The 17,321-nt window shown below is 42.3% G+C and overlaps 1 protein-coding gene across 1 annotated transcript in view; it reads right to left on the reverse strand.

The window, feature by feature from the left end:
- Nucleotides 1–577: 577 nt before the first annotated feature.
- Nucleotides 578–17,321, reverse strand: part of LOC137433090 (uncharacterized) — a 163,959-nt gene continuing 147,215 nt past the window's right edge. The window contains exons 56-62 of the mRNA XM_068125545.2: nucleotides 11,590–11,665; nucleotides 11,274–11,389; nucleotides 10,792–10,823; nucleotides 3,193–3,315; nucleotides 2,925–2,964; nucleotides 2,368–2,491; nucleotides 578–1,213 (exon numbers count right to left, since the gene is read on the reverse strand). Of these exons, the coding sequence (XP_067981646.2) occupies nucleotides 1,033–1,213; nucleotides 2,368–2,491; nucleotides 2,925–2,964; nucleotides 3,193–3,315; nucleotides 10,792–10,823; nucleotides 11,274–11,389; nucleotides 11,590–11,665 (692 nt within the window). The 3' untranslated portion in view covers nucleotides 578–1,032. The remainder of the gene's footprint in view (nucleotides 1,214–2,367; nucleotides 2,492–2,924; nucleotides 2,965–3,192; nucleotides 3,316–10,791; nucleotides 10,824–11,273; nucleotides 11,390–11,589; nucleotides 11,666–17,321) is intronic.

Below are 17,321 nucleotides of genomic sequence, written 5' to 3' on the forward strand. Positions count from 1 at the left end.
CCTTGCCTGCACTCTCACACCATGACCCCTGCATGCACTCACTACACCCTCACCCCTGCATGCACTCACTACACCCTCACCCCTGCCTGCACTCTGACACCCTCACTCTCACACCATGACCCCTGCATGCACTCACTACACCCTCACCCCTGCCTGCACTCTCACACCCTCACTCTTGCCTGAACTCGCTACACCCTTACCACTGCCTGCACTCACTACACCTTCACCATATTGATAGACTATTTGCAGTTTTGTTCATACAGTATTACCAAATGTGATGGGTTAATTATTTCTGGGTCACATCTACCGACTCAGTGATGCATGGAGCAGTTTATGGCGTGAAACAACAAGTTCACAGTTATTAAAAAGATTTGCACGTCTCGAATAGATGCATTCTGGAAAGTTCCACGGTTGTTTTACGTTATGTGTGTGTTTAAGTGAAATCTGTGGTCGTGTCCTTTGTAACTGAGGTTCCATGGTTGGGTTTCTGTGTAGAGAACCTTCTGTGGTTTTGTTCTGTGTTCTTGTTGTACTTGTTAGGTTATTGTCTAACTTTAAAAAAACCACCATTGACACATTTAATTGAGCTCAGCTTTAATAAGGAATTATTCTGAAGGCCTCGTGTAAAAGTGTAAATGGCTCATTTCCTTAACAAATGCACAAATATGGCAGGGGGAACTGCAAACTACCAACCACGATGAACCACAAAGACTGATAAGTTGTTTACGATTTAGACACACAGAGTGAATGAAGAAAACATTTAAACAGCAAAACAAACAAAGACGATATAAACATAACGGATTACCAACTCACAGCAATTGGATGCAAATCGAATCAACATGAAGTGAAACTTGCGTCATTTAACATTTATTGGCGGTTTTCATGAGACTTTGAATATAAAAGAAGACAGTCGATGAGCTCATGCGCCTTCAACCTCGGACCTGAGTGCACGTCCCATGTATGCACAACACGCACCTGTGATGTACTTCGAGGCGTGCAGGGTGTGCACCATGGAGTATGCTGCTTACGGCCTCACGTCAAGCGAAAAGCCTTCCGACAAGCGTTTTCTTGACAGGTGCACCCACTGATAGTCGTTATGTTGTACGAGAGGGTAGATCCATCGGTGCAAGCCAGGTGTGCTGCATGGGTCTGCAGCCCACTTTGAGCACAACAAGAGCACTTGGTACTCAATGCTCCAGTCATCTCGTCCACCCTACAGGTGGGAAGAAGCAGAAATGTGGTGGTTAAGGTACGATGGAGGTAAAACACATGAGGAATTTGGTTAAAATAAGAGAGTAAGAGGCAATAAAAATGGAGAGGATTACGTGAAAAGAGGGGAGGGAATTGAGAAAAAGTCAGGTAAATATAGGAGAGGGGTTTGGATAGGTGATGGGTTAATAGGAGAGGGGTTTGGATAGGTGATGGGTTAATAGGAGAGGGGTTTGGATAGGTGATGGGTTAATAGGAGAGGGGTTTGGAAAGGTGATGGGTTAATAGTAGACCGGTTTGGATAGGTGTTTGGATAGGTGCGGATCACATTCCGAGCGAACTCACGTGGTTCTGCTTGAACAGCCCCCCTCACAGGTTAATAGGAGAGGGGTTTGGATAGGTGATGGGTTAATAGGAGAGGGGTTTGGATAGGTGATGGGTTAATAGGAGAGGGGTTTGGATAGGTGATGGGTTAATAGGAGAGGGGTTTGGATAGGTGATGGGTTAATAGGAGAGGGGTTTGGATAGGTGATGGGTTAATAGGAGAGGGGTTTGGATAGGTGATGGGTTAATAGGAGAGGGGTTTGGATAGGTGATGGGTTAATAGGAGAGGGGTTTGGAAAGGTGATGGGTTAATAGGAGAGGGGTTTGGATAGGTGATGGGTTAATAGGAGAGGGGTTTGGATAGGTGATGGGTTAATAGGAGAGGGGTTTGGCTAGGTGATGGGTTAATAGGAGAGGGGTTTGGATAGGTGATGGGTTAGGATAGATGATGGGTTAACAAGGGAGGGGTTTGGGGAGATGATGGGTTTATAGTAGATGGGTTTGGATAGTTGATGGGTTAATAGTAGAGTGGTTTGGATAGGTGATGGGTTAATAGGAGAGGTGTTTGGATAGGTGTTTGGATAGGTGATGGGTTAATAGGAGGGGGGTTTGGGGAGGTGATGGGTTAATAAGAGAGGGGTTTTGGGAGGTGATGGGTTAGGATAGATGATGGGTTAACAAGGGAGGGGTTTGGGGAGGTGATGGGTTTATAGGAGAGGGGTTTGGATAGGTGATGGGTTAATAGTAGACCGGTTTGGATAGGTGATGGGTTAATAGGAGAGGGGTTTGGATAGGTGTTTGGATAGGTGCGGATCATATTCCGAGCGAACTCACGTGGTTCTGCTTGAACAGCCCCCCTCACAGGTGTTCGCGATAATGTTGGCGATGCAGCTGCCCACTTTTATAGTTTGAGCCACCTCATAGCTCTTGCAAGTGTGGACTATCTCTTCGGTGTCACCTTCAGCACAAGGTGTAGGGAAAGGATGTTGTGGTTCGATGATGCGACAAGTACAGTTGGTTTAAAAAGCTACCAGCGAGTTCAATTTGGTTCTGACATGGTTGTATATGTTGATTAAACCATGTTGTATAATCCATGCCAGGAACATAACCGAGTACTCCAGTGTACTTGAACATAACTAAAGCAGATAGCAATGATATGGAAGGTTGGTCAATATGTCTATGACATCACTATGCATATTTATCTTTGATGTAAATGGCACCAATGTCAGTGAGGTATTCATCTGTGTGTTAATAAACATTATGTGGGGTCCACGAATGTTGGAACCGCGAATGTCGGGGTCCGACTGTATTTAAAGAATGTCTTTCGATCTCTTAACTTGCCTCTGTTTATTCCTATACTGGTTCTCAAGAATAAGCCAAGTAAGACTTACATGTCATACAGCAGTTGTTGTGTGTCCATTTAATGGTTCCCTGTGGTATAATAATGAGAAAACACAAATTACAATCAAAAATAACATTTTCTTGAAAAATATTAAGAACACAAAAAGTTCATCGACAACATTATCAAAGTTAATAGATTACATCCGTAAACTGAACAACAGGGTCTGCTCGTGGGAACAGCTTTCAAACAAAGCAGGGGAATATTTTCAATAATATGTCCATGGAAGACCATGCGGTGTGCACATTGTGGTATAGTACCGGCTTGCAGAAATATGGGTCGATGGTTTCGTTGCAGTGGACTGGTCGTTCAAATATGATGGTCTCGTCAAAGAGTTCACGACATTGGAAGACCGTGCAATTCTGCTCCCACGACTCCCCAGGCTGTAGGATTGGATTATATGTGTGAGGTTCATCAGAGCATATCCAGCAATCCTTCCAGTGTCAAGGGAAGGGTGTTGATTGCACAATTAGCGGATCACACTTTAAATAGCATGACCCATTCTTATGTTTCTTACTCTCATATATACAGTCACGTGAAAAAGTAAGTACACCCCATGTAAAGTTTTGACTTTTTCAACATATTTCAACACAAAGCTATTTGATCTTCATTTCAACAATATTGATAGATAAGGGTGATATAATATAACAAATATCATGAAACATTTACATTTTGTAGTCCATGGTATAATTTAAATAAACATCAATGCAAATTTCGCATGTGGAAAAAGTAAGTACACCCCGACATTTATCACTACTTCAAATACCTAAAATTAGAATCAGGTGCACCAGCTCAGGTGCAAATGATTAGAACATCGTTAGAGAGGATCTTAGAGGAACCTGTCTTATTTAAACCTCAGACATTTAGTTTGGATTGCTCTTTGTTGTTGAAGTGTGCGGCGTCACCATGCCTAGATCAAAAGAGCTCTCTGAGGCCTTCAAAAAGAAGGATTGTAGATGCCTACGAGTCTGGGAAGGGATTTAAAAAGATCTCCAAACAATTTGAAATCAATCATTCGACTGTCCGGAAGATCATCGACAAGTGCAGAAGATTCCAAACAACTGCCAACTTGTTCAGGCCAGGCCGCCCCAGCAAGTTCAGCCCGAGAGCAGACCGCAAGATGCTGAAAGAAGTCTCTAAGAACCGTAGAATGTCATCACAGGACCTACAGGTAGCTCTTGCCACTGTTGATGTCAAAGTGCACGAGTCTACCATTAGAAAGAGGCTGCACAAATTTGATCTACATGGGAGGTGTGCCAGGAGGAAACCTTTGCTGTGCAGAAAGAACATCAGGGCAAGACAAAAGTTTGCCAATGAACACCAAGGCAAAGACCAGCAATTGTGGAACAATGTGCTCTGGACAGATGAGTCAGAGGTAGAGCTATTTGGCCACAGTACCAGAAGACATGTTTGGCGAAAACCAAAGACATCATTTGACCACAAGAACCTGATACCAACTGTAAAGCATGGTGGTGGAAATATTATGGTTTGGGGCAGCTTTGCTGCATCAGGGCCTGGGCAGCTCACCATCATAGAATCCACTATGAATTCTTCATTGTACCAGAGGGTGCTTGAGGATAATGTGAGGCCATCTGTCGGAAAGTTGAAGCTCAACCGAAGGTGGACCTTGCAACATGACAATGACCCTAAACATACCAGTAAATCCACCAAGGAATGGCTGAGAAGAAAGAAACGGAGGGTTCTGGAATGGCCAAGTCAAAGCCCAAATCTAAATCCCATCGAGATGTTGTGGGGGGATTTGAAACGAGCTGTGCATGCAAGAAACCCCTCAAACATCGCACAGCTGAAAAAATTCTGCATGGAGGAATGGGCAAAAACTTCTCCCAGTCGATGTCAGAGACTGGTAGACAGTTATAAGAAACGCCTACTTGAGATTGTTTCTGCCAAAGGGGGCAATACCACCTATTAGAGCCAAGGGTGTACTTACTTTTTCCACATGCGAAATTTGCATTTATGTTTATTTGAATTATACAATGGACTACAAAATGTAAATGTTTCATGATATTTGTTATATTATATCACCTTTATCTATCAATATTGTTGAAATGAAGATCAAATAGCTTTGTGTTGAAATATGTTGAAAAAGTCAAAACTTTACATGGGGTGGTACTTACTTTTTCACGTGACTGTATATTTATATATTTATTTATATATATATATATATATATATATATATATATATATATATATATATATATATATATATATATATATATATATATATATATATATATATATATAAATATACGTATATATATATGTATATATATATATATATATATATATATATATATATATATATATACATATTTATATATATATATATTTATATATATATATATATATATGTATATATACACAAAGAATTAAGTTAAGCACCCCTACACAACGAATTAAGGTAAGCACCCCCTAATATATATTCTTTGTGTATATGTATACATTGGCATATATTCTAAGGTATGTGAGATCAAATAATGATTGGTATGACATTAGCAATTATCCATTGATGAAATGCAGATGAGTGCACTCGTAGGGTTGAGTTGGGTTGAGTAGTGATCCGATCACGTGGGTCCTACACACGTTATTGACGCAAAGATCGCTAGAGGTCTTCTCAGAACAATGACTGTACGTTAGAAAACATATACGTCATCCACACTGTCCGTGATGGACCTATAGCTCCATACTTAAATTGAGGTGAAAATATGCCTAAAATTCCCAAAAAATTTCACCTTAAATTATTCAGAATAAAATAATGAAAACGGCATGATTGTTATGTTTTTATGTGACCATAATATCACTTCTCCAGAAAATATAGCAATATCATGGGTATATTACACTGTTTTGACGACAACAAACTTGTAATGTGCGAGGTTGTAAAAAAACGGGGGGGGGTGCTTAACTTAATTCTTTGTGTATATATATATATATATATATATATATATATATATATATATATATATATATATATATATATATATATATATATATATATATATATATATATATATATATATACATATATATATACATATATATTTATTTATATATATATATATATATATATATATATATATATATATATATATATATATATATATATATATATATATATATATATTGTTGCGGACATGGGATTTGGCCTCCATATCCGCTTGTAAATATTCCCCTATTTCCCCAATACTCCCCAACTATCCCCAATCCCCCATTCCCTAGTCCCATTGTCTGTAAACAACACTCTGTAGAACCGACCTTCCCCTTCTTCCCCCATTAAATGTCGTGCCCAGGTCCACCGCATCCCACGTAGACAACTATAGGACCTCTTGCTAGTTATTCTTAGTCTATGTCAGTTAAGGACTCGTTTCCATTAATTCTGACTCTTCGTTGCACCAGAATGTGATTGTATGGCACCAGTAGTGAGTTTAGGACCTCCCAATACCTCCCCCCAACCTCATCTCCGCATCCTCCCATCATCTCATGGAACAACAACAACTACAACCACAGCGGGGGCGGCGCTGCCGCGGTGCGGGGAGTGGGCGTCCTCACTCCGGCTCGGTTAGCCGCCATGGCCCATGTGCTCCAGGTTACGGGGTTACCACGAAGGGGCTGGCTGTCAGCTCCTCGTCAAGGGCGGAGCCCGGTAACCCCCCGCACCCAATAAGAAGGGCGGACCGATTCCATCTGGGGCGGAGCTAACGAGCCGAGGGCGTGTCACTCCCCGCCGGATATACGCAGCCTACCGGACGTGACGTCAGATGCGCCTCAGCCACGAAGAAGAACCAGTCGCGACCTCCGAGCGCTGTGACACCTCCCTGCATCTACTGGACCGTACTGTATCCTGTCCCTGAGCCAAGAGTGCACCTTGAGCCATCGACTACCTGCCTTCCTTGCCATCAATCCCCGTGTGAGTCAGTTTTGTCCCGTTTATCTGTCGTCTGTCGGGGTTACTATTAAGACCGTAATTAAGTGCCTATCTTTCTATGCTGTCTCTCTCATCCCTGTAATCTAAACGTTCCGAACTAATATAACCTCCTCCGGAGGCCTTGAGAACTGTACCCCTGGTGTCGTGTCATTTAACCTAGCCGTTGTGTCCTTTCCTTCATTGATCTAGCGTAGCGCGACTCGGCCAACGTTCGAGTATAATCGGGTAACTTGTGCGAACACGGCGGCCATTCCGCTCGGCCCATCATAACATCTAAGTCGTGTCCGTAACAATATATATATATTATACACACTACTGGTCAAAAGTTTGAGAACACCTCAATTTTTCCAGTTTTTATTGAAATTTACACAGTTTAATGTCTCAATGTACTCTGAAATTAAGCATAGAACAAATAAACAATTGGAGATAAAAAAGAAATCATAGAATCATTTTGTTTAACCAAATTTAATTTAAAATTTTGACTCAGAAAAGTAGCCACCTTTTGCAGATATAACCGCCGAACACACTCGTGGCATTATTTCTACAATGGAAATCAAATATTGTTCGGGAAGTTCGTCCCAACACAGTTGCAGAAGTTCCCACAAATGTGTTGCACTTGTAAGTTGCTTTGCTTTCACCTTTCTGTCCAGTTCATCCCAAACCAGCTCGATGGGGTTTAAGTCTGGAGACTGTGCTGGCCATTCCATGATTTGAAGCCTACCGTCTTGTTCTTTTCCTCGAAGATAGTTTTCACATAGCCTGGAGGTGTGTTTAGGGTCATTATCTTGCTGTAGGATGAACCCTTGACCAACCAGGCGTATACCAGAGGGTATTGCATGGCGCTGCAAAATGCTGTGGTAGCCCATTTGGTTCATGGTGCCAGTCACTCTGTGCCAGTTGCCGAATCTGGATCCAGCAAAAGAGCCCCAGACCATCACGCTTGCTCCTCCATGTTTGACAGTTGGTGTCACACACTGAGGAACCATCCTTTCGCCTACTCGACGGCGTACAAAAACACTGTGTGATGAACCAAAGATTTAAAATTTTGATTCATTGGTCCATAAGACCTTCTTCCAGTCTTCAGTAGTCTACTGACGGTGCTTCATGGCCCAGGCAAGCCTCTTTTTCTTATTTTGCCATCTTAGCAATGGCTTTCTTACTGCCACTCGACCTGTCAAACCTGCAGCTCGAAGTCTTCTCTTCACAGTTGAAACTGAGACTTGCTTACTTCGACCAGTGTTAAGCTGTGCTTGAAGCTGTTGTCCTGTGAGCCGCCTATCACACAATTTGTTGACTCTCAGAAACTTGTTTTCTGATTCTGTTGTGGCTTTGGGTCTGCCAGACCTCTTCCTGTCAGAGTTTCCTCCAGTTTCCAATATACTACTTCCTGCAGTGCAATATTGTCCAAATAATGCTTCAGAGGGTGTAATGACAGTCTGTTCCAATACTGCTTTTATACAGACGGGGGGTTTGTAATCAAGTAATCAGCAGAGGTTGGGACACTTGTACGAATTGTTTGCATCAACTTTCAAGGCTTAATTTATTTACATTGCTGCAGAAGAGCTGTAAGTCGTCAACCCATTACTTGTTCCCTGAAGAAGGCCTTTTTTACAATATAACTGGGCAATTTACATTATTTTCCTGTTTTTGCGAACCGAAACTTTTTTTTTTAACCTCGAGCAGTTTACTGCTTACCTTTGTACCATTTCAGGTTATTCACTGGACTTTAAACTGCGTAAATTTCAATAAAAACTGGAAAAATTGAGGTGTTCTAAAACTTTTGACCGGTAGTGTATATACAGTGCATTCAGAAAGTATTCAGACCCCTTCACTTTTTTCACATTTTGTTATGTTGCAGCCTTATGCTGAAATCGTTTAAATTCATTTTTTCCCTCATCAATCCACACTCAATGACCCATAATGACAGAGAAAACAGGATTTTAGAAAGTTTTGCAAATTTATTAAAAAGAAAATACTGAAATATCACATTGACATAAGTATTCAGACCCTTTGCTATAAAAAAATAAAAAAATAAAAAAAATTCAGACCCTTTGCTATGACACTTCAAATTTAGCTCAGGTGCCTCCCATTTCTCTTGATCATCTTTTAGATGTTCCACACCTTGATTGGAGTCCACCTGTGGTAAATTCAATTGATTGGACATGATTTGGACAGGTACACACCTGTCTATATAAGGTCTCACAGCTGACAATGCATATCAGAGCAAAAACCAAGCCATAAGGTCGAAGGAACTGCCTGCAGAGCTCAGAGACAGGATTGTGTCGAGGCACAGATCTGGGGAAGCCTACAAAAAAAATCTCTGCTGCATTGAAGGTTCCCAGAACACAGTGGCCTCCATAATTCTTAAATGGAAGAGGTTTGGAACAACCAGGTCTCTTCCTAGAGCTGGCCACCCGGCCAAACTAAGCAATCGGGGGAGAAGGGCCTTGGTAAGAGAGGTGACCAACAACCCGATGGTCACTCTGGCTGAGCTCCAGAGATCCTGTGTGGAGATGGGAGAAACTTCCAGAAGGACAACCATCACTGCAACACTCCACCGATCTGGGCTTTATGGCAGAGTGGCCAGACGAAAGCCTCTCCTCAGTGAAAGGCACATGAAAGCCCGCTTGGAGTTTGCAAAAAAGCACCTAAAGGACTCGCAGACTGTGAGAAACAAGATTCTGTGGGCTTTCATGTGTCTTTCACTGAGGAGAGGCTTCCGTCTGGTCACTCTGCCATAAAGCCCAGATCGGTAGAGTTGCAGTGATGGTTGTCCTTCTGGAAGTTTCTCCCATCTCCACACAGGATCTCTGGAGCTCAGCCAGAGTGACCATCGGGTTGTTGGTCACCTCTATTACCAAGGCCCTTCTCCCCCGATTGCTTAGTTTGGCCGGGTGGCCAGCTCTAGGAAGAGACCTGGTTGTTCCAAACTTCTTCCATTTAAGAATTATGGAGGCCACTGTGTTCTGGGAACCTTCAATGCAGCAGAGATTTTTTTTGTAGGCTTCCCCAGATCTGTGCCTCGACACAATCCTGTCTCTGAGCTCTGCAGGCAGTTCCTTCGACCTTATGGCTTGGTTTTTGCTCTGATATGCATTGTCAGCTGTGAGACCTTATATAGACAGGTGTGTACCTGTCCAAATCATGTCCAATCAATTTAATTTACCATCGGTGAACTCCAATCAAAGTGTCGAAACATCTCAAAGATGATCAAGAGAAATGGGAGGCACCTGAGCTAAATTTCAAGTGTCATAGCAAAGGCTCTGAATACTTATGTAAATGTGATATTTCAGTTTTTTCTTTTTAATAAATTTGCAAAACTTTCTAAAATCCTGTTTTCTCTGTGTCATTATGGGGTATTGAGTGTAGATTGATGAGGGAAAAAATGAATTTAAACGATTTCAGCATAAGGCTGCAACATAACAAAATGTGAAAAAAGTGAAGGGGTCTGAATACTTTATGAATGCACTGTATATATATATATATATATATATATATATATATATATATATATATATATACATATATATATATATATATATATATATATATATATATATATATATATATATATATACATACATACATACATACATACATACATACATACATATATATCAGTCATTATGCAACTCCATACCATCAGTGGTGAACCGCCATTAAGGTATCCCATCCAGCTATCGCTGTACCTTAATGGGAGCGATAGGCACCGCCTGCCACATGGTACATTACCTCTGGTATCCACTCATTATATGGAGTCGCCACACGGTACATTACCTCTGGAAGTCGCCATTATATGAAGTCGCATAAATATGTATATATATTTTAACCGCTAACAAAAAGGAGCCTCTGCATATTTTAACGTAATGTGAACTTTGAGCAGTCTCTGCCCGGGTCTATGTGAATAACAGGACCATACCTTAATAGGGTCGCCGTCATTGTCCATACAATCTGCAAAAGATCGAACAGTTGATAAGTGTCTCCATATTGGATCTCATTGTGATTGGACTTGCAATGGCTTATTCATAAGATACCAATAACTTGATTGGCTAAGGCACAAACCTACATGTTGGTCTCCACATTCCTGATAAGCTGCAGCACAAACAAGCTAATAGGAATGAACAACTTTATCAGTTCAAGGTGAGGTTTTCCCATAATCCCCAAAAGGCAAGGTGGGACAGAAAATGACCTGGGGGAAGGTCAGCAACTGACCAAGAAGGAAGGAAGTTCAGATTGACATGAAAAAGTGCTCTCTATTTTATATTCATCCCTGTATCTATCCAACCATCTCACTTCTGTATGACACACAGCTCCATGGAGGAATGTTATGGTGTGGGTTTAACTTTATGGTGATTGCATGTGCGAGCATGGACAGGTGTAAGCTATTTGATGGATCCTCACACTTGCAGTCGTACGTGCAGAAATCCGGGTACTTTGGACTTAGCGAGAACATCCCATCCTTACAGTAACAGCCTTCATGAGATACTTGTGTCCTCAAACTGTGCAGTGGCCACAATCTGGAGGGAAAAGCGGCAAAAGGAAACGGCATGGAGAGATGACATGGTAAAGCATGAATGAATCATGGATGAAAAATCCATCATGCCATGATTACAGAAGGGAATCACAATCCATCATTTTAAGAGAAGCGACGAACTTGAATCATGAGCAGAAATACAGTTCAGAAAGTCCACAACGAGGAGCTGCCAGTGCTACCTACCCGTTTATGGTATTTTTGCAATACTGTGGTTCGTATGCACAAGGTAGATAAACCATGTCCGAAGGGCATTTGTAATCTGAAAAACAATAACATGGGATCAGAACATAAGAGGGTGGTTTCAGGTTGATATGGACTTTTTGTTGAAGAACGTGTAAAAATAAGAGTTAAATGCTGAAATTTTGTGCAATGATATTGTCTACCCTGATCAACAGATGCATTGATGCATGGACGACCTGTGGGGTGTAGTAGGGAATACTACTACTACAACAATACTACTAATCCGCATGCCCAGTTAAGGGGTGTAGCGACCCCCCTTGTGGGGGATTAACGCTGAATCTTTTGCACTTTGTTCCCTTGGGACAGGGGGAACGCAGGGTTAGAGCAGCAATTTGGATTTTGTTTCTAGTTCATGGTCTCAGCGATTGCTGGCCTACTCTTCACGAAGGACGCCAACAACAACAACAGGCATTTTAAGTCCATTTTCCCTGCAAGAGCGTGGGTTAGCCTTGCGGTCCCCATTACAATCTTCTCCATTTTGCCCTATTTTCTGCATCTCCCCATGTTAACCCCCTTGCCCGCATTTCTTCTTCGACCATCTTTAGCCAAGTCTTTCTCGGTCTTCCTCATCCTCTACTTCCTTCTACATTCATTTCCATCACTCTTCTCAACCAGTCACTTTCATCCTTCCTCAACACATGACCAAACCATCTCAACCTGTTTCTCTTCACAGCATCCATCACAGGCTCTATTCCCATCATCTTTCGCAATTCATCATTTGTCTTCCTCTCTCTCAAGGATACTCCACACATCCACGGAACTATTCGCATTTCCACCCTTTCCAGCCTTCGTTGCTGCTCTACGTTCATTACCCATGTCTCACTCCCATAAATCATAACACTTCTCACACATGCAGCATACACCTTTCCATTCAGCTTCAACGACACTCCCCTCCTCGTCAGCATGCCACTCAGTTCCCGAAACTTCTTCCATGCACATCTCACTCAAGCAACCGTTGTCGAGTCTGATCCACCTTCTCCATTCAGCATGTCTCCTAGGTAACAAAATGTTTTCACACCTTCCAGCTTCACGCCGTTTCCAAGATCCAACTCAACATTTCCTCCATCTGCAGCTCTCTCTGTGCACACCTTACACTTGAATGTAGCTGCCACACTGGTAATGACCATCTCAAACCACTACATTTTTGATGAACCCACTCAGCGCACATTGTACATTGAATGGAGTTCACTCCGACACCCTTCCTGCACACAGCACACAGCCACTTCCCAGTTCTTTCCACCTCACCACATGCTTTACCACTTGCCATCACCTTCGTTTTTCCGATATTCACCTTCAGACCTTTGGTCTCCATACATTCCTTCCACTTGTTCATCTTATCCTTCAGTTCATCCATACTTTCTGCAATCAACACCAGATCATCTGCATACAACAACTCCCACGGTAAACCCTCCTTTACATTCTGAGCCAGCACCTCAATCACAGCTACAAATAGTAGTGGGCTTAGTACCGACCCCTGATGCACTCCCACCTTCACCTCAAACTCACCACTGTTCCCGTCCTTTGTTCTTACAGCTGTGCGCGCTCTTTTGTACATTGCCATCACTACTCTGATCAACCATTCCTCCACTCCTAACTTCCTTAATGCCCATGCCACTACTTCACGTGGAACCTTATCGAATGCTTTCTCCAGATCAACAAACCCAAGAAACAACTTCTTCCTCTTCTCCATGTACTTCTCCTGCAACTGCCTCACAATAAAGAGCGCGTCTGTCATTCCTCTTCCTGGCATAAATCCAAACTGCATTTCGTCAATCTTCACTTTCTTCCTTATCCTCCTCTCCAACACCCTTTCCAATACCTTCATTCCATGCTCCAATAACTTTATCGCTCGATACAAGCCACACTCCAGAGGGTCACCTTTCCCCTTGTATAGAGGGACGAGGGTACTCAGTTCCCAATCCACTGGAATGCGGCCTTCTTTCACCACCAGATTACAGATCTCTGTCATTCTCTTCACACCCCAACTTCCTGCTGCCTTCAACATATCTCCCACAACTCCCGTCGGCCCTCCCGCTTTTCTACTCTTCATTGCTTTTATCGCTTCCTCATCTTCCTTCTCGGTTATCTTCTCTGCCGGTCCTAAAACTGGGTTTATCTCTATGTTGCCATCCTATTCATTCTGTGCATTCAACAGTATTTCCATATATATCTTCCATCTTCCTTTAATTCCATCTGGGTCCACAACGATTTGTCCCACTTCATCCTTCAAGCAACTCACCCCCATCACATCACACCTCTCTTTCGCTATCCGCTTTGCAATCCTGAATACCGCTCTCTGACCCTCTTCCAAATCCAAGCGTTCTCCGAACATTTTCCTACATGCCTACAATTTTCCATTTTCCATGTCCTTCACGAAGGACACCATGGGATCTTTAATGTCCACCAACTAATGTGAGCAGACGGGACACCCGTTTAATATCCATCCAGAGGACCGAAGTGCTTGTGAAACACCAGGATGACAGTTCATAGCTGGGTCGAGATTAAACCCCAGGCCAGATAGCCTAGAGTATGCGCACTTCTACGCCATCCAGTCAGCCTCGTCGGGCAAAGTTGTGTGAAATGTGTGACATTCCATCAATGGCAGTGAACCTTTTCATTTTGTAGATTGAAAAGTCAACTTTGAACTACCCTCGGAGAAATATAGTTGCAGGCGCATGATTCTTGGGCCTGTTAAGGGTCATATGTAAAGGTCAGAGCTACTTCCTCATCTATCTTGCCAGGCTTCTTCCTCATCTATCATTATGTGAACAAGTACAAGGTCAACTTGGAGGGACAATTATTTCTCACAGCATTTCCCTATGTAGTGTTGGAAGTGGAAAAGTGCCTGGCGAGCTGAGATAGCTTCACACAAACAAGATCCTGCACTCTCCCCTATCCTTGCCACAAAATACATTCCATACATCCCATGCCACCTCTGCCCCATATGCTTCCTATGCTCACATTTCACACATTTGTTAGGCCTCCAGTTGTATGGAACATTTATCAATGGAGAAACGATTGTGCTGGTTAAAGATACACCTTTAACTGTGATCGGTGAGGCTGCCAGATCGTATCTGGAACCAACAAGTGCCATCTGTGACATGGACACATTGTCGTTCGCCTCACCAATCACAACCAGGAAGCATCACCATTGTTTTAAGCAGTTGGGAGTTCGTGGAATACGATTATTGAAGTTTTCCGACATGGACACAATCATTATGATACCATTATTATGACGTCATGGCTGCAAACACAGAAGAGCTTTGAGCAGTGCAAATATGTGAAGGACAAATGCTGTCACCAAGCAAATGAAGAGAATAAGCTACCAAAGAGTTTATTTCTAGGGCAACACATTGCTGTTCCATCCACTTAGTGAGTTTGAAGCAACTTTCGGCTTATATGGTAGTTAATGATACACCTCCAGGTCGGACAACTTCAACAATAATCCTCGAATATATATATAGATATACATTGACCTGCAAACGTATTAAACCCATACCAATAATGGCACATTTAGATGAATTAAGCATCATGTAGAAACAATTTTTCCAAATGACCCTTTTAAAAATTAATAACTGAAGAGATCAAAGCAAACACTGTTATAGTTACATGGCAGGAATACCTGCAAATAACATGTTGAATATTTTTGGTTGCAAAAGTATTCAGACCCTAAAGCCAGTACTTAGTGGAAGCACCTTTTGCAATGACTGTGATGAGCCTTTTTGGGTAGTAGGTCTTTACCAGCTTTGTACAGTGAGATGGTGAAATCTTTACCCATTCTATACGTAAAAATTACTCGTTCTGCAAAGTTTGATGGGGATCGTTGATGGACTGCATTCTTCAAGTCTCCCATTAAATGTTCATTTGGGTTCAGGTCAGGACTGTCCCAATAATTTATTTTCTTCTTAATCAGCCACTTGAGTGTGGCCTTACCTTTGTGCTTTGGATCATTGTCCTGCTGAAATGTGAATCTCTTATCCAGTTTCAGATTCATGGCTGACTCAAGCAGGTTTTCATCAAGGATTCTCCTGCACTTTGCACCGTCCATTTTCCCTTCTATCCTGACAAGCTTGCCAGTCCCTGCTGATGAAAATCAGCCCCATAACGTGATGCTGCCACCACCATGCTTGACAGTAGGGATGGTGTTGACTGGGTGATGTGCAGTGTTAGGCTGGTGCCAGATTTAACACTTTGAAGTTAGACCAACACCAAAAGCCCTGGTGTTGGGCTAGCGGCTAGGGTGCCAGCTTAGGATCCTTGGATCCTGGGTTCGAAACCCGGTCGATCGCTGAATTAACGCCAGGGGGGTTGACTCAGCCTGTCATCCTTCCGAGGTCGGCTAATTGAGTACCAGTTCACTGGTAATTCCCTGCTTGTCGTAAAAGGCGACAAAAAGGGTTGGCGGCAGGAAGGGCATCCGGCCGTAAAACATTGCTTCAAAAAGGGGACCAAAAAACAACAACAACCATGGTGCCCGAAAAAGGCCAACCCCCGCTTTGCGGGGAAAAATGGCCTCTGAAGGTGTTTGTTGAAGTTAGACCAAAAAGTTCAATTTTTCTCTCCTCTGACCACAAAACGTTTCTCCACAGGACTGCAGTATCATTAAGATGTTTTGTGCAAACGTCATATGAGCTTTTAGATGCGTATTTTTACAGTAATGGCTTCTTTCTTGCCAAATGTTCATAAGATACCAGCTTTGTGAAGGGTATGGGATATTGTTGTCTGATGAACACTAACCCCCATCTCGGACATAGAGCCTTGCAGATCTTTCAAAGTGATTGTTGGATTTACAGTGACATCCCGAACCAGTTTCCTGTTTGCCCGGCTGCTGAGTTTGGATGGGCAACCTGATCTGGGTAGAGTCTGGGTGGTATGATACGTCTTCCACTTCATAATGATAGATTTCATCGTGCACAAAGGGATAACGAGTGACTTTGGAATCTTCTTATAATCCTCTCCTGAACGGTGCTTCTCCACCACTTTATGTCTGACGGCCTTGTGGGTTGACCAAGTGAGTTGCACCTTAAAACTCCTTCGGTAAGTCGGAAAGCTTAATTTTTAAGTTAAAACACTGATTAAATACAGGTAAAACCTATTACACTTATTTTGTAACCTTTCAAACAAATAATTTGCTCCTGAAGTGATTTAGAGTTAATTAGGCAAAGGGTTTTAATACTTACTCATGCAACTGAGAATCATCTTATTTTCTCTGTTAATCAAACTTATTCACATTTTATCACTTTGGTGTGGTTTGTGAAGAGTCTATTCATTAACTTTGATTTGAAAACATCATGAAACTAGAACGGCACTCGGTAGAGCGCATACCTCCGCCAGGCTGAACAGTTTGTTTTGTATCCCAATGCTAGAGCAGATCTGCATTCAGACCTGAACCAAAATCTAATCGGCTTGTTCTTGCCACCTAACCAACTCATCCACCAAGTTTAGTGACAAGTCATCCATAACATTTTTTAATATCATGTTATATATCGCTTTTCGCCCGATCCCTCAATGGTGAAGAATCACTTAAAAATTATATAACTCTCGTATCCGAATCCATATTCAGATCTTCACCAAAATCAAATCGATTCGTCCTTGTCACACACACAACCTGTCCACCAAGTTTCGTCCAAATCCGTCCATACCTTTTTGAGATATCCTGCTACATGTTTGTTTTA

Source organism: Myxine glutinosa, chromosome 8, assembly GCF_964187855.1.
Source record: "Myxine glutinosa chromosome 8, kmMyxGlut1.1, whole genome shotgun sequence".
NCBI lineage: Eukaryota > Metazoa > Chordata > Myxini > Myxiniformes > Myxinidae > Myxine > Myxine glutinosa.